This window comes from Budorcas taxicolor, chromosome 2 (genome assembly GCF_023091745.1).
Source record: "Budorcas taxicolor isolate Tak-1 chromosome 2, Takin1.1, whole genome shotgun sequence".
NCBI lineage: Eukaryota > Metazoa > Chordata > Mammalia > Artiodactyla > Bovidae > Budorcas > Budorcas taxicolor.
Window position 1 is genome coordinate 87,876,080 of NC_068911.1, and position 21,015 is coordinate 87,897,094.

The window sequence follows — 21,015 nt, forward strand, 5'->3', positions numbered from 1 at the left end:
TTTCTTTTTACAGTCATTGTTTGTTTTTTTACATACAATTTTAAGCTACTTGTTTCTAAAGTTAAAGATTATTTGTATGAACTTTGTAACTAATGTGGATTTCCTTTTATGTCTTAGTGGGGCTTTGGTAGTAACTTAAGATAGTACCATCTGATAGAACTTTCTGAAAGGAAGGAATTGTTCTGTAGTCTGTAGTGTCGTATATAGCCACATGTAATTATCGAGTATTGGAATGTGGCTAGTGCACAGGAGGAACTGAACATTAAAATTTTACTTAATCTAATTTAAACAGGGCTATGTGATGGCCAAAGGATACTGTATTATACGGCATATGTTTTGGAACCTAGATAATTGAATTGTCATAAACCTAAAGCATAGAGGGCTTCCCTGGTGGCTCGGGCGGTAAAGAATCTGCCTGCAATGCAGGAGCCCTGGGTTTGATCCCTGGGCTGGGAAGATCCCCTGGAGAAGGAAACAGCTACGCACTCCAGTATTCTGGCCTGGAGAATTCCATGGACAGAGGAGTCCATGGAGTCACAAAGAATCAGACACGACTGAGTGGCTTTCACTTTAAAGAATAGAATCAGGGGCCTGAAACATTCATTACTGTACACATTCATTACTACCAGCAGTATCACAGAGAAACAGAAATTAGTTAAGATTGGACAGCTATAACAACAGGAAGAGGAGAAACAAAAGGCAAACTGTTAGCTTCTCTAACTGCTGTCAAGTGAGTTTGTAGATTGAAAGTTCAAAGTGCCAACTTAATTCTGAAAGTGCGTTGCACTGTAGATGTTTTATTTTTGTGGGAAAGAGAGCGAGCACAGAAGTCATATGGGACAGTCTTAGGATACTTAATGTGATGGCATGAGGAGAAAAAGTAGTATGAATAAATATTTTAAAACTGTTAACTCAAGGACAGCATGATTTATCACACTGTAATACTCTTCCCCCCATTTTTTTTTAGGTACAACTTCTGGCGCAGTAAGTACCTTTGGAATATATTTATTTCTATAATTGTTTACCTGCTACACTGATTCTTATTTCTTTGTATTTTAAATGTTACTTATTATTTACTTTTGGCTGTGCTGAGTCGTCTTTGTTGTGCATGTGCTTTTTCTACTTGCGGCGTGTGAGGACTACTCTAGTTGTGGTCCATGGGCTTCTTGTTGTGGTGGCTTCTCTTGTTACAAAGCATGGGTGGAATAGCACTGACTCAATAGTTGAGATGCGCCAGCTTAGTTGCTCAAGGTGTGTGGAATTTTCCCTGACCAGGGATCAAAGCTCTGTCCCCTGCACTGGCAGGCAGATTCTTCACCACTGGACCACCAGGGAAGACTGATCCTTATTCTGTTTTAGAGATCATCTACTCACTTGAACCCTTTTACTTTCTTTTCTGTGGCAAAGGTTGAAAAATTGTTCGATTTATTTTAAAACATAATTTTCCTGGGACTTAATGAGAGATTGTTGTTGTTCAGTCACTAAATTGTGTTCAGCTCTTTGCAATCCCATGGACTGCAGCTTGTCAGGGTCTGCTATCCTCCACTATCTCTCAGAGTTTACTCAAATTGCTCTCCACTGAATCAGTGACACTATCTGACCATCTCATCCTCTGCTGTCCCCTTCTCCTTTTGTCCTCAATCTTTCCTGGCATCAGGGTCCTATCCAGTCAGTTGGCTGTTTGCATCAGGTAGACAAAGTATTGGAGCTTAAGCTTCAGTATCACTCCTTCCCATGAATATTAAGGATCAATTTCCTTTAGAAGTGACTAGCTAGAACTCCTTGCAGTCTAAGGGATTCTCAAGACTCTTCTCCAGCACCACAATTTGAAAGCATCAATTCTTCAGGCTCAGCCTTCTTCATGATCCACGTCTAACATCTGTACATGACTACTAGAAACACCATAGCTTTGACTCTTACGGACCTTTGTTGGCAAAGTGATGTCTGCTTTTTAATACACTGACTAGGTTTGTCATAGCTTTCCTTCCAAGGAACCAACTCTCTTAATTTCATGGCTGCCGTCACCATCTGCAGTGATTTTGAAGCCCAAGAAGGTAAAATCTGTCACTGTTTCCACTTTTTCCCTTTCTGTTGGCCATGAAGTGATAGAACCAGATGCCATGATCTTAGTTTTTTGAATGTTGTTTTAAGCCAGCCTTTTCGCTCTCCTCTTTCACTTTCATCAAGAGGCTTTTTAGTTCCTCTTCGCACTCTGCCATTAAGAGTGGAATCATCTGCGTATGTGAGGTTGTTGGTATTACTCCCAGCAATTTTGATTCTAGCTTGAGATTCATCCAGTCCAGCATTTTGCGTGATGTACTCTGGATATAAGGTAAATAAGCAGGGTGACAATATACAGCCTTGTTGTACTCCTTCCCAATTTGGAATCAATCCGTTGTTCCATGTCTAATTGTTGCTTCTTGACCTACATACAGGTTCTCAGGAGACAGGTAAGGTGGTCTCTATTCTCATCTCTTTTAAGAATTTTCCACAGTTTGTTGTGGTCCCCACAGTCTAAATCAATGAAGCAGAAGTTGGAGAAGGAAATGGCAACCCATTCCAGTATGCTTGCCTGGAGAATCTCACAGACAGAGGAGCCTGACGGTCCGTGGGGTCACAAAGAGTCGGATACAACTGAAGCAACTTAGCACAAGCAGCACATGGAAGCAGAAGTAGATATTTTTCTAAAATTTCTCTGCTTTCTCCATGACTAGCGAACCTTGGCAATTTGTTCTCTGGTTCCTCTGCCTTGTTTAAACCCAGCTTGTACATCTGGAGATTCTTGGTTCATGTACTGCTGATGCTTAGCTTAAAGGGGTTTAAGCATTACCTTACGGGCATGTGAAATGAGTGCAGTTGTTCATTGGTCTGAATATTCTTTGGTATTGCCTTTCTTTGGGATTGGAATGAAAATTGACCTTTTCCAGAACTGTGGTCACTGCTGAAGTGGTGAAGTGAAGTCGCTCAATCTTGTCCGACTCTTTGCGACCCCATGGATTGTAGCCTACCAGGTTCCTCCATCCATGGGATTTTCCAGGCAGTAGTATTAGAGTGGGTTGCCATTTCCTTCTCCAGGGGATCTTCCTTAGCCAGGGATCGACTCCCGCATTGTAGACAGACATTTTACTGTCTGAGCCACGGTAAATACTTGGATTTTAAGTAACTCAGTTGGAATTCTGTCACCTCCACTAGCTTTGTTGTTGTAATGCGTCTCAAAGCCTACTTGATTTCACACTCCAGGATATCTGGCTCTAGATGAGTAACCACCTAGATCATCTAGATTTTTTAAATCATCGTAGTTATCTGGGTCAATAAGACATGTTTTTCTGTGTGTTGTTGCATCCTTTTAATCTCTTCTGCTTCTGTTAGGTCCTTAACCATTTCTGTCCTTCATTGTGCCCATCTAAGAAAGCCGCCTTATTCCTCTTTGCTGTTCTCTGGAACTCTGTGCTCAGTTTGGTATACCTTTACCTTTCTCCCTTCCCTTTTACTTCTCTTCTTTCCTCAGCTATTTGTAAAGCCTCCTCAGATAACCACTTTGCCTTCTTGGGTTTCTTTTTCATGGGATGGTTTTGATCACTGCCTCCTAAACAGTGTTAACACCTCCGTCCATAGTTCTTTAGGCATCCTGTCTGTGAGATCTAACCCGTTAACTATTTGTCACTTCCCTGTAAAATCATAAGGAATTTTATTTAGGTCATATCTGAATGGCCTAGTGGTTTTCCCTACCTTCTTCCATTTAAGCCTGAATTTTGCAATAAGGAGCTCGTGATCAGAGCCATAGTCAGCTCCAGGTCTTGTTTTTGCTGACTGTGTAGAGCTTCTCCATCTTGGACTACAAAGAATATAATCACTCTGGTTTTGGTATTGACCATCTGGTGATGTTCATGTATAGAGTTATTTCTTGGGTTGTTGAAATGTTTGCTATGACTAGTGTGTTCTCTTGACAAAACTCTTGTTAGCCTTTGCCCTGTGCTTCATTTTGTACTTCAAGTCCACACTTGCCTGTTATTCTGAGTGTCTCTTGACTTTTTACTTTTGCATTCCAACCCCCTATGATGAAAAGGACTTTTTAACAGTATTTCTAGAAGCTGTTCTTAAACCAGTCATCTTCACCTTCTTTGGTATTAAGAGGTTGGCACATAGACATGTTGTGATGTTGAATTATTTGCCTTGGAGATGAATGGAGTTGATTCTGTTGTTATTAAGATTATACCCAAATACTGCATTTTGATTCTTTTGTTGACTATGAGGGCCACTTCATTTCTTCTATGGGATTCTTGCCCACAGTAGTAGATACAGTGGTCATCTGAATTAAATTCAGCCATTGCCTTCAGTTTTAGTTCACTGATTCATAAGATGTCAGTGTTCACTCTTGGCCGTCTTCTGTTTGACCACTTCCAATTTACCTTGATCCATGGACCTAACATTCCTGTTTCCTATGCAGTATTTTTTTTTTTACAGCAGACTTTACTTTCACCACCAGACACATCTACAGCTGAGGGTGGTTTTTCTCTTTGGCACAGCTGCTTCATTCTTTCTAGAGCTATTTATCACTCTTCTCCAGTAGCATATTGGACACCTTCTGACATAGGGGGCTCATCTTCCAGTATCATATCATTTTACGTTTTCATAGTATTTGTGGGGTTCTCCTGGCAAGAATACTGGAGTGATTTGCTGTCCCTTGTTTTGTTAGAACTCTTCACTATGACTTATCAGTGTTGGGTAACCCTGCAGGGCATGGCTCATAGCTTTATTGACTTACCCAATCCCCTTCGCCATGGGTAGGCTGTAACCCGTGAAGGGGTAATGAGAGATACGGGAATCAAATATAAATCAGTTTTTACAAGATTTGAATTCTCCCCATCACAATTAGAATGGAAACAGGTATACAGTAATTGATAATTTTTAATTAAGCGTTACATTAGAATGTACTCCTTTGTAAACAAAAATTTGTCTACTTTTGTCTATTACTGTAAATTTGATGTAGATTTTCCCTAATATTTAGTTGTTTAAAATACTTCTTTGCTTGTATCTTCCTTAACACAGAATCAGAAAGACAAAAGTTGCTTGATTTTCCTTAGAAAAGGAGAGAATGACACTGCTGTACAGCATTTTTCCCCCCGCTTAGGACTTAATTTTAAGATAGTAATATTCTAATTCTTTTTGCTAATGTTCTGAATGCTCTTTTCTCATACATTTTCATGGTGTTTAGAAAAATAATGTAAGCCTGAGGCCTCACTTAAAGATGGCTATTTTATGGTTATCGATGATAGCTCTGTTCTTTAGCCTCCAAGCATTTTCTGGTGTTTTTTTTCCCCTTAAAGCTTTATGAAGTTTATGTGTGTGATCTCGTTTAATCAAAACAATAGTCCTGAGAGGTAGTTGTCATACTCATATGGTTGAGAAAATTCAGAAAGCTGTGAATTAATTGCAGGTATGGTAAATCTGGGGGGAAAGATGTTTAATTGTGAACTGTATTTAAATATATTAAACTTATATCTTTTTTTTAAAGCTTTAAAAGTTGAATGGTTATAAAATATCCACTTGATATTTTTTCATTATATGTCTGTCTTTTTGGTTTTGACTAATGATAGCATCTTGTTTTTCCTGCTTATTTAAATAATATGGGGTCACTGGGAGGAAAATGAAGCAGACATAAGTTAAAAAGAAAGAAAATTACCTTAAGTTTCTGTTTCCATGAGGAAACCACCAAGATTAATATTTTGGTTTTTTGAATCGTGTGTCAAACCTTTAGTTTTCTCACTTGATTGAAATAGCTTTCTTTGTCATATATTAAACTCTCACATATTCTGACATCTATTTCTGGGTTTTCTTTTTCACTCCGTTTCTAATTCAGTATTATACCTTTTCCTGATTATTGTTTAGTCACCCAACTCATGTCTGACTGATGACCCCTGGACTGTAGTCTGTTAGGCTCCTCTGTCTATAGGTTTTCCAAGGCAAGAATACTGGAATGTTGACAGGCACCAACACAATCCTGTAAAGCAATCATCCTTCAATTACAAGTAAGTAAAAAAAAAATACTGAATTGGATTGCCCTTTCCATCTCCAGGGACTCTTAGGATTGAACCTGAGTCTCCTACGTTGGCAGATGGATTGTGTACCACTGAGCCACCAAGGAAACTTAGAGTAGATTTCATATTTAATGAGACAAGTTGTTCATGGTTTCTCTTTTCATTATTTCCTTTGCTATTTTCAGATATTAGCATGTACATTTCCCTGTTCCCGCCAAAAATAATCTGTAAATATGTAAACAGAGACATGCTTAAAAGGCAAAATTGTGTTTTCATCTGGAATTAAATTTAATTCTTCCATTTTAAGAGAAGTAACATTTCATGTTTTTCAATTAAGTTTTCTTATCCAAAAATAGAATGTATTTATTTTAAAACTTGTTGTTTTTTTATTCTTCTTAGAGTTCTGGTACACAAATTTGAGTTACTTGTAGTTTTCAGACTGTGGTCATTATTGTTGATCCATGCAGGCTCCCTCATAATTTTTCCCTTTGTTCTTCATCTTTGGGCTTCCCTGGTGGCTCAGCTGGTAAAGAATTTGCCTGCAGTGTGAGACCTGGGTTCGATCTCTGGTTTGGGACGATCCCCTGGAGAAGGGAATGGCTACCCATTCCAGTATTCTGACCTGGAGAATTCCATTGACTGCACAGTCCATGGGGTTGCACAGAATCGGACATGAATGAGTGACTTTGACTTTCATTCCATCTTTACTCCAGTTTACCCTCCCTAGTAGGTGCTCACTAGGATATATGTCCTAAGACATGTAAATATTGGGGAAAGCTTATGAAATTTTTTTGTTTTCATTAAGTATAATTGACATAAAATATTAGTTTCCGGTGTAAATGCAGTGGTTCAGTATGGTACTTGTATACATTGTAAAATGATTACTATAAATAAATCTAGTTAACATACCAGCATTGTTTTTTTTCTTGTGAGGTAGAATTTTAAGACTTACTCTAATCAACTTTGAAAGACATAATACAGTATTGCTAACTATACTCACCATGCTGTACTTTTTGTCCCCCATGATTTCCTTGTTTTATAGCTAAAAGTTTGTACATTTTGACCCTCTTCACCCATTTCTCTCACCCGCCAAGCCACCCTTCTCTACGGCAGCCATTAGTCTGTTCTCTGTTTCTGTAAGCTTGGGTTTTTTGTTTTTTTATATTCTACTTGTAAGTGAGATTATATTAATCTTGTCTTTCTCTCCCTGGTTTATTTCACGTAGCCTTCAAGGTCCATCCATGTTGCAGGTGGCAAGATTTCATTCATTTCATTTTTGTGGCTTAATTGTTTTGTTCTGTGTGTATGTGTATTTTATATATATCTTCTTTATCCATTAATTCATCCATGGGCAGTTAAAATTATTTCCATTTCTTAGCTACTATATATGATGCTTAAGTGCAATTTTATAAGAAACTTCCATACTGTTTTCCATTGTGACTATACAGCTTACTTTCCACCAGCGGTATACTGGGCTTCCAATTTCTGCGCACGCTTGCCAGCATTTGTTATTTCTTGGTTTTTTGATAACAGCTATCCTGACAGATGTGAGGTGATATCTCATTATGGTTTTGATTTGTGTTTCTCTGATTAGCAATGTTGAGTATCTAATGTACCTTATGGACATTTGTATGCTTTTTTCACCCATTCTTTAATTGGATTATTTGTGATTTCTTGATATTTATTTGGAGGAGTTTCTTAGGTATTGTGGCTATTAACCCTGTATTAGTTATGTGGTTTGCAAACATTTTCTCCCACTCCAAAGATTATTTTTTCTCTGTTTTCTTTACTGTGCAGAAGCTTTTTACTTTTTAGTTTGATGTAATCACACTTTCTATTCCAAAACATGAAGAACTAGTTCAAAATTACTTTTAGTTCAGTTCACTCAGTTGCGTCTGACTCTTTGTGACCCCATGAACTACAGCACACCAGACTTCCCTGTCCTGGAAGTCTCCAACTTCCAGAGCTTGCTCAAACTCAAGTCCACTGAGTCGGTGATGCCATCTAGCCATCTCATCCTCTGATGTCCCCTTCTTCTCCCGCCTTCAGTCTTTCCCAGCATCAGGATCTTTCAAATGAGTCACTTCTTCACATCAGGTGGCCAAAGCATTGAATTTCAACTTCAGCATCAATCCTTCCAATGAATATTCAGGACTGATTCCCTTTAGGATGTACTGGTTGGTTCTCCTTGCAGTCCAAGGGACTCTCAAGAGTCTTCTCCAACACCACAGTTGAAAAGCATCAATTCTTCATCCCTCAGCTTTCTTTATAGTCCAGCTCTCATATCCATACATGACTACTGGAAAAATCATACTACATAGCTTTGACTAGACGGACCTGTGTTGGCAAAGTAATGTCTCTGCTTTTTAATATGCTGTCTAGGTTTGTCATAGCTTTTCTTCCAAGGAACAAGAGTCTTTTAATTTCATGGCTGCAGTCACCGTCGACAGTAATTTTGGAGCCCAAAAAGATAAGTCTTTTATTGTTTCCACTGTTTCCCCATCTGTTTGCCATTGAAGTGATGGGACTGGATGCCATGATCTTAAGTTTTGTGAATGTTGAGTTTTAAGCCAGCTTTTTCGCTCTCTCCTTTGACCTTCATCAGGAGGCTTTTCAGTTCTTCTTTGCTTTCTGCCATAAGAGTGCTATCATCTGCATTTCTGAGGTTATTGCTGTTTCTCCCGGCAGTCTCGATTCCAGGTTGTGCTTCATCCAGCCCAGCATTTCGCATGATGTACCCTGCATATAAGCTAAGTAAACAAGTGACAGTATACAGCCTTGACATGCTCCTTTCCCCAGTCTGTTCCATGTCTTGTTCTAAATGTTGCTTCTTGACTTGCATACAGGTTTCTCAGGAGGCAGCTAGGGTGCTCTGGTATTCCCATCTCTTGAAGAATTTTCCAGAGTCAAAGTCTTTGGTGTAATCAATAAAGCAGAAGTAGATGTTTTTGTCAGAGAAGGCAATGGCACCCCACTCCAGTACTCTTGCCTGGAAAATCCCATGGATGGAGAAGCCTGGTGGGCTACAGTCCTTCGGGTCCCTAAGAGTCAGACATGACTGAGTGACTTCACTTTTACTTTTCACTTTAATGCATTGGAGAAGGAAATGGTAACCCAGTCCAGTGTTCTTGCCTGGAGAATCCCAGGGACGGGGGAGCCTGGTGGGCTGCCATTCTGTGGTCGCACAGAGTCGGACACGATTGAAGCGACTTAGCAGCAGCAGCAGATGTTTTTTCTGGAATTTTCTTGCTTTTTCGATGATCCAGCAGATGTTGGCAATTTGATCTCTCGTTCCTCTGCCTTTTCTAAAACCAGCTTGATCATCTGGAAGTTCATGTTTCATGTACTATTGAAGCCTGGCTTGGAGAATTTTGAGCATTACTTGGCTAGCGTTTGAGATAAGTGCAATTGTGCAGTAGTTTGGCATTGCCTTTCTTTGGGATTGAAATGAACACTGACCTCTTCCAGTCCTGTGGCCACTACTGTGTTTTCAAAATTTGCTGGCATATTGAGTGCAGCACTTTTCACAGCATCATCTTTTAGGATTTGAAATAGCTCAAGTAGAATTCCATCACCTCCACTAACTTTGTTCATAGTGATGCTTCTTAAGGCCCCTTTGACTGCACATTCCAGGATGTCTGGCTCTAGGTGAGTGATCACACCATCATGACTATCTGGGTCGTGAAGATCTTTTTTGTATAGTTCTGTGTATTCTTGCCCCCTTTCTTAAAATATCTCTGCTTCTGTTAGCTCCATACCGTCTCAGTCCTTTATTGTATCCATCCTTGCATGAAATGTTCCCTTGGTATATCTAATTTTGTTGAAGAGATCTCTAGTCTTTTCCATTCTGTTGTTTTCCTCTGTTTCTTTGCAGTGATCACTGAGGAAAGCTTTCTCTCCGTGCTATTCTTTGGAACTCTGCATTCAGATGGGTATATCTTTCTTTTTCTCCTTTTCCTTTACCTGCTCTTCTTTTCTCAGCTGTTTGTAAGGCTGCCTCAGACAACCATTTTGCCTTTTTGCATTTCTTTTTCTTGGGGATGGTCTTGATCCCTGTCTGTTGTACAGTGTCACTAACCTCAGTCCATGGTTCTTCAGGCATTCTATCAGATCTAATCCCTTGAATCTATTTGTCACTTCCACTGTATAATCATAAGGGATTTGATTTGGGTCATACCTGAATGGTCTAGTGGTTTTCTGAATAGTATTCCATTGTTTGTGCACGCACAGGTCTGTGTATGTGTGTGCGCGCACTGTGTTTACCACCTTTTCTTTATCCATTCATCTGTTGATAGACCCCTTAGTTTCCTTCCTTGCCCTGGCAATTGTAAATAATTCTACTGTGAACATTTGAGTGCATGTATTTTTTCAAATTTAGTGTTTTTATTTTCCCAGGAGTGGACTTGCTGAGTCATATGGTAGTTCTATTTTTAGTTTTTTGAGAAATCTCCATATTGGTTTCCACAGTGGTTGTACCAATTTACATTCCTTCCAGCATTTATGAGGGTTCTGTTTTCTGTACATCCTTGCCAACATTTGTTATTTGCATTCTTTTCAATGATAGCCATTCTGACAGGTGTGATGTGGTATCTCACTGTAATTTTAATTTCCATTTCCTTAATGATCACTTGATGTCAAACATCTCTTCATGTGTCTGTTGGCCTACTGCTTTTCCTCCTTGAAAAAATGGCTGTGTAGGCCTTGTGCCCATTTTTTAATTGGGTTGTTTGGGAGGTTTTTTGGTGTTGAGTTGTATAAGCTATTTATATTTTGGATATTAACCTCTTATCAGTCAATAGCATTTGCAAATATTTTCTATTCGGTAGTTTCTTTTTTCAATTTGTGGATGGTTTCCTTTGCTGTACAGAAGCTTTTAAGGTTGATTTTGGATCTAATACTTTTTGAAGGTAATGGTTTGGTGTTACCATTTCAATTTTCTTAGCAGTTATTGGGCTCTTCCAGATGTTTATGTTACAGAGGTTTAATAATTATTTAGCATACAATTAGAGATCATAATAGCCATCATTGTCCTTTTTTTTTTTTTTGAGTAGGGGCAAAAAGTAAATATTCAGTTTCTATTAAGTTTTGATGTAAAAGGGTTTTGTTGTTATTTAGCTCTCAATATCTTGTTTTCTGTTTTCTTCATTTGATTTCTCTATTTACTAGGTAGTAAGTGGGTTTTTTTCAGCTTCTAGATGTAAGATTTGTTGTTGTTACTCAAATTACCTGTTGTTTTTTTAGAGAAATCTTAAATTTAGTGCAAAGTAGAGAATCTCACAAACATACAGCCTTCTCTACCATCAGCATCTCTTACAGAGTGGTACATTACTGCAGTTGGTGAACATACAATGACGCATCATTATCGCCCAAAGTCCGTTTTGTATTAGGGTCACTCTTGGTGTTATGCATTCTGTGAATTTTGACAAATGTTTAGTGACATGTATTCCACACAGTAGTGTCATACAGAATAGTTTCACTGTCCTAAAAATCCTCTGTGCTATTCCTCTTCATCTCTCTTCCCACTTCCACAACCGTTGTATGCCACAATTTGTTTGTCCATTCATCTGTTAAAAGACATCTTGATTGCTTCCAGGTTTTAGCAATTATGAATAAAGCTGCTACAAATATTATGTACAGATAATTATATGGAAAAGTTTTCAACTCATTCGGGTAAATATTCCAGAACATGGTTGCTTCATCGTATGTTGTTCAGTCTCTGTCACGTCCCAACTGTCTGTGATCCCGTGGACTGCAGCATGCCAGGCGTCTCTGTCCTTCACTATCTCCTGGAGTTTGCTCAGTCTCATGTCCATTCAGTCAATAATGCCATCCAACCATCTCATCCTCTGTTGCCCTTTTCTCATATAGTAAGAGTATATTTACTGTTTTTAAAAAAGAAAAGATTTGTTCAGCTGCATCAGGTCTTAGTTGTGGCATGCAGGATCTTTTGTTGCAGCACATGAACTCTGGCTGTGGTGCGTGGGCTTAGTAGTTGTGGTATGTGAGCTCCAGAGGGCATGGGTTTCAGTAGCTGGAGCACTCAGGCTCAGTAGCTGTGTCATCAATGCTCTAGAATGCATGGGCTTCAATAGTTGCAGTTTGAGGCCTTAGTTCCTCCACAGCATGTGGGATCTTAGTTTCCAGACCAGGAATCAAGCCCACCTTCCCTGCGTCACTGCAAGGTGGATTCTTAACCACTGGACCACCAGGAAAGTCCCAGGAGTGTGTTTACTTTTATAAGAAGCTGCTGAACTGTCTTCCAATGTGACTGTACCATTTTGACGTCTCATTAACAGTGAATGAAAGTTCCTGTTGCCCCATAACATTTCACATTATTGGTGTTTTTAGTTTTGTCTTTTTTTTCTTTTTTTTTTTCATTTTAATAGGTGTGTGGTGCATTTTAATTTCCAGGTCTATAATAATGTATGATGTTGAGCATGTTTTCATATGCTTCCTTGCATCTATATTTCTTTTTTTGTTGAGGTGTCCAGATATTTTTACTCATTTATTGTTCAGTTTAGAGTCTTGGTTTGTTTTTTTTTTAATGTAATTTGGTAAATTATACTGGTTAACAGTACTTAAATGGATGTGTCTTTTTGCAAATAATTTGCTTGCTGCTTTTCTCTTTCTTTGAACTGTCTTTGGGAAAGCAGAACTTTTTAATTTTAGTTAAGTCCATCTATCAGTTATTTATTTCATTGATCATGCCTTTGACTTATTTTTTATAAGGCATACCTTTTTGCATTGTGATCAGAAAGCACAGTGTATAAGATGTTGATTCTTTGCAGTTTATTAAAGCCTCACTTACTTTCTGTGTCAAGACCAATTTTAAGAGTATTTTTTGGTGTTGACAGTTTAAAGTTACTTTGTTATTCTGTATCTTGGCATATCTAATCTGCTTGATCTCCCTAAGGAGATAGGTATATTAAAATCTTTTTTCATCTTGTTCTCCTATATTTTTCTCTTGTTGCTCTGTATTTTAAGGCTTGGGTGCAAAATAAATGCATGTATGATGTAGCTCATAGCCAGCTATATTATCACAGTCACTGGATAATTAGAATAGATTTTATAGGAGTTCTTAGCAAAGTAAAGGCAGGAGAATTGATCTTTTTCCCAAACTTAATACCCATCGTTGAATTTTATTGCCATGCTGTTCATTGAATTATGGTGATTGCAGACTCATATTTTGGTCATAAGTTTAGTAGAAGTGGGTTTAGAATAATTTTTATTGGTTTTTGATAAATTATCATTTAAATATTTTTCTTTTTATTATTGTATTATTTGAGAATTTATTTTTCAGGATGTAGTTTGGTTGTGAAAAGTGAAAGTCAAAGTAGCTCAGTTGTCCAACTCTTCGACCCCATGGACCCCATGCACACCAGACTGCTCTGTCCGTGGAATTCTCCAGGCAAGATTACTGCAGTGGGTTGCCATTTCCCTTCTCCAAGGAATCTTCCCAACCCAGAGATGAAACCTGGGTCTCCTGCATTGCAGATTCTTTACTATCTGAGCCACCAGGTTGTACCAAGTCTATTGGTGTGATCCTGTGATGGTGGATTGGGTTGTTGTTGTTGTTGTTTTTTTTTTTTCAATTTGTTAATAGAAATACTTTTACACATTGCCTAATATTGAATTACCCTAGCACTTTTATATAATAAATTCTACCTTTTCAAAGTGTATACATTGTAGAATCCTCTTGGCTAATATTTTAATTCTTACATTTATAAGCATCATTGCCTGCCTTTCTTTTTTGATACTTTTTTGTTGTGCCTTGTTACTCTTACAAAGAGCTTTTCATCTCTTTCTGTGATCTGAAATTATAATGAACTACTCTATTCTTGAAAGGTTCCATAGAGTTCTGCTGTAAAATCAGCTGGTTTAAGTTTCTTTCAGTTGCATCTATGGTAACTGAAATATTCAAGTGTGATGTTTTTTCTTTTTGGTGAATTTTGGTAAATAGTTTGGGAGGAACTCTTTTCCTCTAGATTTTGAAATTGGTTGTGAATCTGTTCTCTGTCTGTGGTTTGTTTTCCTTATTTAGAGCAGTGAGCAGCTTTTCTACATTTCTTGGTGTTTTATTTAGTCATTTTTAAAAAATGATTTAGTTTTTTTTTCACTCAGTTGAGCTTATACATTGTATAAATGTTCACATTTTGAGTTTGAATGTGCTGAGTTTATTCACAACCCAGTTGTTGACTAACTTTTTTGACTCTGAAAAGTATGTAAGGTCTCTTATAATTATGTATGTGCATTTCCCCCCCTTATACCCAGGATTTTGTTTTTGTTTTTTTTTCCTCTCAGGTATTTTTGGTATATATTGTGCCACTACGTCTTCTATTACAATGTCTTACTGTTTTTAGTTAGCTCTGCATATTTTTCATTATATTAAAAGCAGATCTGAGTTTATAGTATGAATTGAGGACTGTAGTTGAACTGTCCTTGGGTGATTATTATCTTAAGTCTTTGATAGGTAACTTTTGCTTATTGCTTTGGGGAACTCATGTTTTTTAAAAAACAGTAATTTTGTAGGTAAATGTTTTATATTATTATTAACATGACTGTCAATAACTACTTGCCTAGGTCATATTTTAGCCTATGAAGATAACTCTGTAGTTGTTAGTTGTTGATAATGTTTTTTATGCCACTCAACACTCAGATATATTTGTTTTTAAGCTTTTAAAATATTACGAGTTTTGACCAGAAACATAATTTTACTGTAAGTTGCAGATTAGATATTTTTAAGGTAAAAGAGTGAAAAATTTATCAGATAAATGGCTTTTCTCACTCCCCAAAATTGACTTTTATAAGTGAATTTGGTGTACTGCCTAAGACATTTATACAGAATTTATATTCCTGTCTGGAATGATTCAACTTCTATTGATGCGAAGAGCTGGACCCTTGCTCCGTAGTAAGACCTTAGTTTTGGGCTGGGGCAGTGTTGTGAGGAACTCGAGCTATATTACCTTGGGCATGTTACTTGACTTTCTTGTGCTCCCTTTTCTCTTCCATGAAGTGAGGCTGGTAAATGGTACCTGCCTCATAGGGTTTTTAAAAGGGTTATTAAAAAGGATTATTAGAAGAGTTAACTGATAACTGATGCAAAGCAGTTAGTACAGGGCTTAATATTAAATAGTTGGCCATGAATTTGTCTATTAGACTGTCCCTGAGTGCAGGCTTGAAACAGTGGTATTTCCTGAATCACTGTGAGCAAGTTGTTAACCCTTGTAAGCTTTGTTCTTTTAATTTGTAAAATGAAGATAATGGTCTTACCTGCTTTTAAGATTCAAAGAAAGTAATAGGTAGTGAATGTTAAATTGCTTACTGTTTTGTATCTTCTCTTCCCATTTTTGGTGAAGAGCACATAGTCCTTTCCTTTTTCATTCTGTTATCTCATGTTTGTTTATCTATGTTAACATCATTTAATTCATGAAGTAAGCATTACCCATACAGTTGAAGAAGCTTCCATATATGTCTCTTACGGTATCACTTTTTGATTTCATTTTCAGCAATTATTTAATGTTGGCTCCAGAGAAATTGTCATATTCTGCAAAGGTGCTGGAACAAGTTAAGAAATTTAAATACACTTGCAGTTATATAGGGGCTTCTCTGGTGGCTTAGATGGTAATGAATCTGCCTACAGTGTGGGAGACCTGAGTTCAGTCCCTGGGTGGGAAAGATCATCTGGAGAAGGGAATGGTAACCCACTCCAGTATTTTTGCCTGGAGAATCCCATGAACAGAGGAACTTGGTATGAGGTCTAAAAGTCTCAGACACGACTGAGCAACTGATGCTTTCACACTTTCTCTTTCGCAGTAACCTATCCTGCTACATCATTCAGAAATCCATTCTGTAAGGTTCTGACTGTTTATGGAATGGAATTATTAACAAGTCTCAAAAGGGCTAGTCATTTTGCTATTAAACAGCCCAAATTTGGTCAAGTCATTTTGAATTCTAATGGTTGTCTGTAATTCCTTGACGTAACTCTAGTTCCCTTTTCAGGAATTACAGGAAATAATCATCTTACCTCACCTAGTTTGGTTAAAATTACATTGATTTAGATCCTCAAGTTGTCTTTTTTCGTTGTGTATGTGTGTTTATTTATTTATTTATAATTCATTTGGTGATTAATTGCTCTGTTTGGGCTTTCTCTAGTTGGGATGAACTCTTCATTGTGGTGCATGGACTTCTCATTGTGTTGGCTGCTGCTTTTGTTGAGGAGCATAGGCTCTAGATGCACAGGCTTCAGTAGTGACATGCAGGCTCAGTAGTTGAAGGTTAGGGTCCCTAGAGAGGTTGGGCTTCAGTAGTTGCAGTACGTGGGCTTGGTAGTTGGGCTCTCAGGCTCAGTAGTTTGGTTGCTCCACTCAGTAGTTTAGTTGCTCTGTGGCATTGGAGTCTTCCCAGACTAGAGATGAAACCCATGTCCCCTGCACTGGCAGGCGGATTCTTATCCATTGTGCCACCAGGGAAGTCCCTTAGATTGTCTTTTCTTATTTTCCATTCCCACATTTTGCAAATGTTTCTTAACTATTTATTTATATATTTTTGATACGTTCGGTCTTCGTTGCTTCACACTTTCCTGTACTTTCAGCAAGCATGGGCTACTGTCTTGTTGGGGTGTGCAAACTTTTCATTGTGATGGCCTCTCGTTGTAGAGCATGGGCTCTAGGGTACACCGGCTTCAGTAGTTGTGGTTCCTGGGCTCTAGAGCACAAGCTCAATAGTTGTGGCGCACGGGCTTAGTTGCTCTGTGGCATTTAGGATCTTTCCGGCTCAGGGATGGAACCCTTGTCTCCTGCATTGGCAGGCTCAGCCACCAGGGAAGCCCTGATTTATTTTTTAGTTAGTGTATTGCAACATTTAACACATTTGAAACTGGAATGCATTCTACCATTCATGTTGTCCTATGCTCTCTGTTCTCCAGCCTAGTTGTGCATGATTTAACAGCAAAAATACCAACATCAGAAGATTGTCAGTGGTTTGTAAGAAAATCATGACATGAAAATAATGACACAACACTTTTATCAGCTAGGAATAAAGTGGTTATGGTGAGAGAATAGGAAAAGCAATGAAATCATGTGTTTAGCCACATTCCCAAAGCAGAAATCAGAGGCAGATCTGCTCCATTACTCAATAAAGTTGATACGGAAAGGAAGATAGGGGGCAGTTTTAAATCATTAAGAAGAAAGTTAAGAACCAGTACCAGTGGTTTTCAGATATTTTATGGCTTCTTTTGTTTTGTTTTTTAAGAAATGCTGCATTGCTAGGAAGATTCTTAGTGTTCAGCAGGGAATTATGGAGAAATATAATAGACATTAGCAACTTAGTTACAGTAAGCATCCTCAGTGTAAATTTTGAGAAATAGACTATTTTATTTGCCTATTTTCCTTTTTATGTATTCACAAAAGTGATAGGGGATGAAACCAAGTCTTAACTAAGAATGTGTGTATGTGTGCCAGGTCGCTTCAGTTGTGTCTGATTCTGTGCAACCCTGTGGACTGTAGCCTGCCGGCTCCTTGGTCCATGACATTGTCCTGGCAAAAATACAGGAGTGGGTTGCCATGCCCTCCTCCAAGGGATCTTCCTGACCCAGCGGAACCTGCATCTCTTACATCTAACAACCTGCATTGGCAGGCAGGTTCTTTACCACTTGCACAATGTGGAAAGCCCCTAAATAAGAATAAATTCTTTCAAAAAGTTTAACATAAATCTGAGTGGTAAAAACTGTGATAGTTTGACAGTGATTTTACCTTTTCTTAGAGGATTGAAGAAATCTAGTATAGATCATTTTTATAACCCTTTTTAAAGCACACTGTAGTCTGTTACCATCTGAAAAATCTGATGCCCAGAACTGGGCTTAGTACCTTTGAGCTCATCCAGTAATTCATTCATTCATTGTAAAATTACTTTTTAAAAAACACTATTAAGTTATTACTGACATATGAAAACTGTACATACTAAATATGTATGACTGGATTATTTGGGGAATAAATACACATCCATGGAATTATCACCAAGAATATAGACATCTATTATCTCTCAAAAGTTCTTTGCAATCCCTTTTATTATTATTTTATGTTAGCGTGCATGTGTTTATATGGTGACCTTACAGAGCTTGTAACCATGAGGTATCACATCTATTGATAATTGAAGTCTTACTAACAGCTTTTAGTAGGTTCTTACCGTTAGTGAATGTGTATTCTGTATCAAAGTAGTTTCTATAAAACATTCCCATCTTATGTTGAGGCATTTGAATTCACATTTTATCCCTGTTAAACTTCACCTTGTTGATTATTAAATTCTGATTGTCATCAAGAGACATCTTTTCCAGTTTTGACTCCTGCATCTTTATTGCTTGTCATCAAGAGACATCTTTTCCAGTTTTGACTCCTGCATCTTTATTGCATATCAGTTCAGAACTTTGTTCAACTTTATGTAAATATTCTTTATGTTAGAGTTGTTGAGCTCACCGTCAATCCTCTTGTATTGCATTAGCATCTCATTCATATATTCTCTTTTATCCACAAGGCGTAGAATTGTGTTGCTGAAAGATTGTCTTATGTGTAGTAGTTATATAAGCAGTTGTATCCTTATAACTTTGAGACTGTAGAATAGAGATCCTAAAACCTGAACTGATCCATACTGCTTTTGAAGTACTTATAAAATATTCTATTTTCAGTTACCTCCCTACTTATGTTAATCAGTTATTCAAAAGTATACCCATTTTATACTTTTAATTTCTTCATATATTACTTTGAAACTGTAATAACATTCATGTTTACTGTCATTGTCACTGTTACATAATTTGAATCTTTGTATTAATATCTTTCATTAGAAATCAATGTGGACTGAACATAAATCACCTGATGGAAGGACCTACTACTACAATACTGAAACAAAACAGTCTACTTGGGAGAAACCAGATGATCTTAAAACTCCTGCTGAGGTAAAAGTTTGTTAGAGATTAAATTGAGTTTTCTTTTCTTTTCTTTTTTTTATTTTAAGGGCTTGGGTAGGTATTTGGCTTTCCAAAGAATCAGTTCAGTTCAGTTCAGTCGCTTAGTCATGTCCGACTCTCTGCGACCCCATGAATCACAGCACGCCGGGCCTCCCTGTCCATCACCAACTCCCGGAGTTCACTCAGACTCATATCCATTGAGTCGGTGATGCCATCCAGCCATCTCATCCTCGGTGGTCCCCTTCTCCTCCTGCCCCCAATCCCTCCCAGCATCAGAGTCTTTTCCAGTGAGTCAACTCTTCGCATGAGGTGGCCAAAGTACTGGAGTTTCAGCTTCAGCATCAGTCCTTCCAATGAACACCCAGGACTGATGTCCTTTAGGATGGACTGGTTGGATCTCCTTGCAGTCAAGAGTCTTCTCCAATACCACAATTCAAAAGCCTCAATTCTTTGGCACTCAGCTTTCTTCACGGTCCAACTCTCACATCCATACATGAGGAATAGTACCACTTATATCAGAAAAGGATGCTGCAAAGGCATTCAGAGGAGAAAAGGGTTTGTACAGTCACACCAGTAAGCAAAAAGACAAAATTTCATTCCCTTCTATGAGCAAACCAGTTTTATTTACTGATTTTTACCCCTGCTCAGGAACCTTTGTCAGGTGGTTATCAATTAAAAGAAAAGTGACTTAAAGACTAAATTGGAAGAAAAAAAGTACTCTCTCTCCACTTGGTCTTTGTTTTCCTCTTTATATCAAACCTGAGTGATTTCAGATGTCTTCTGGGTGCTTATGTTTTTCCAATGAAGCTAGTGTCAGTGAAGTTGAAGTTAAAATACTTCCATCTTTTAAAATGGGAAATTATGTCTGTGAAAAATACAACTCCCACCTGAGTATGTATTATTTCATTTTATGTTGTAAATTTTACCATTCAAACTATACAAATATGAAAGTAAGATTGAAGGAATAAACTGGGTAAGCAGTGTTCCATTTGGTTTAATTCGGAACTCTGGTTTCCTAAGTGAAAGTTGATCTGGCATTTCAAAGCTATACTTGAAAGTTTTTCCTAGTTGGCATCTTTTTTTTTGTCCCCTGCGTTCTTAATTAAGAATTTGAAGAGTTAAAAAGTGTTTTTCAGGCCACCACAGTAATGATAGTATAGCAATACTTGGGTAGGGAATTTGGCAGATGATAAAATTTTTATTTATCCCATAGATATTTGCCCCAGACACGGATAAGATTTGTTTTCAATAGAATTCTCATCCCACCACCATAACAGGTTCTGTCTGTTAGGTTTTAAGTATATCATATTTAAACTGCTTCCTTACATGGTGTAGTCACATAGGTTTGTGATAAATTATTTGTGAAACTGAAATCTAAACATGACTAAATCAGATTTTGCTTTCTGTTAAATTTTGTTTTTCCTAGCTATATTAGTATTTGTGGAAAAAATGGATGGTAATTATTACCTGTGGTGAGTTGTAAATGGCAAGAGCATTCAAATCTGGATTTGAAAATCAGACCTGGTTTTGAATCCTGTGTTTGCCCCTTAATAGGTACATTACCTTAGACAAACATAGTATATCTAAATAACTTAATATCTCTTATTTAGTAAGTATCATGCAGTGGTTGTTTATATTGTCACCATCTTGCTAGGTTTAGAATTGTATGGGTTGATAATACCTAGTAAAATCAGTGATGTAAATGATGAAAACAGACTAAATTTAATACTGCTATCTGAAGTTTTATTTTTTTCACTTAGCAACTTTTATCTAAATGCCCTTGGAAGGAGTACAAGTCTGACTCTGGAAAGCCTTATTATTACAATTCTCAAACAAAAGAATCTCGCTGGGCCAAACCTAAAGAACTTGAAGATCTTGAAGGTAAAACAGGGAAAAATAATTTTTAATGTTTCTTTTTATATATGTGTGTTATTCACAGTCCTTCATAAATAGGATTGTTCAATCAGAGGCCTTATTTTTTTTAATTAAGTAATTAGAACGTTTTAAATGGTATAACAG

The 21,015-nt window shown here is 37.6% G+C and overlaps 1 protein-coding gene across 1 annotated transcript in view; it reads left to right on the top strand.

The window, feature by feature from the left end:
• The window catches only part of PRPF40A (pre-mRNA processing factor 40 homolog A), a 59,349-nt gene that overhangs the window by 17,179 nt on the left and 21,155 nt on the right, over positions 1–21,015 (top strand). Inside the window, exons 5-7 of the mRNA XM_052636416.1 lie at positions 968–984; positions 18,874–18,984; positions 20,757–20,877. Coding sequence (XP_052492376.1) covers positions 968–984; positions 18,874–18,984; positions 20,757–20,877 — 249 coding nt within the window. The remainder of the gene's footprint in view (positions 1–967; positions 985–18,873; positions 18,985–20,756; positions 20,878–21,015) is intronic.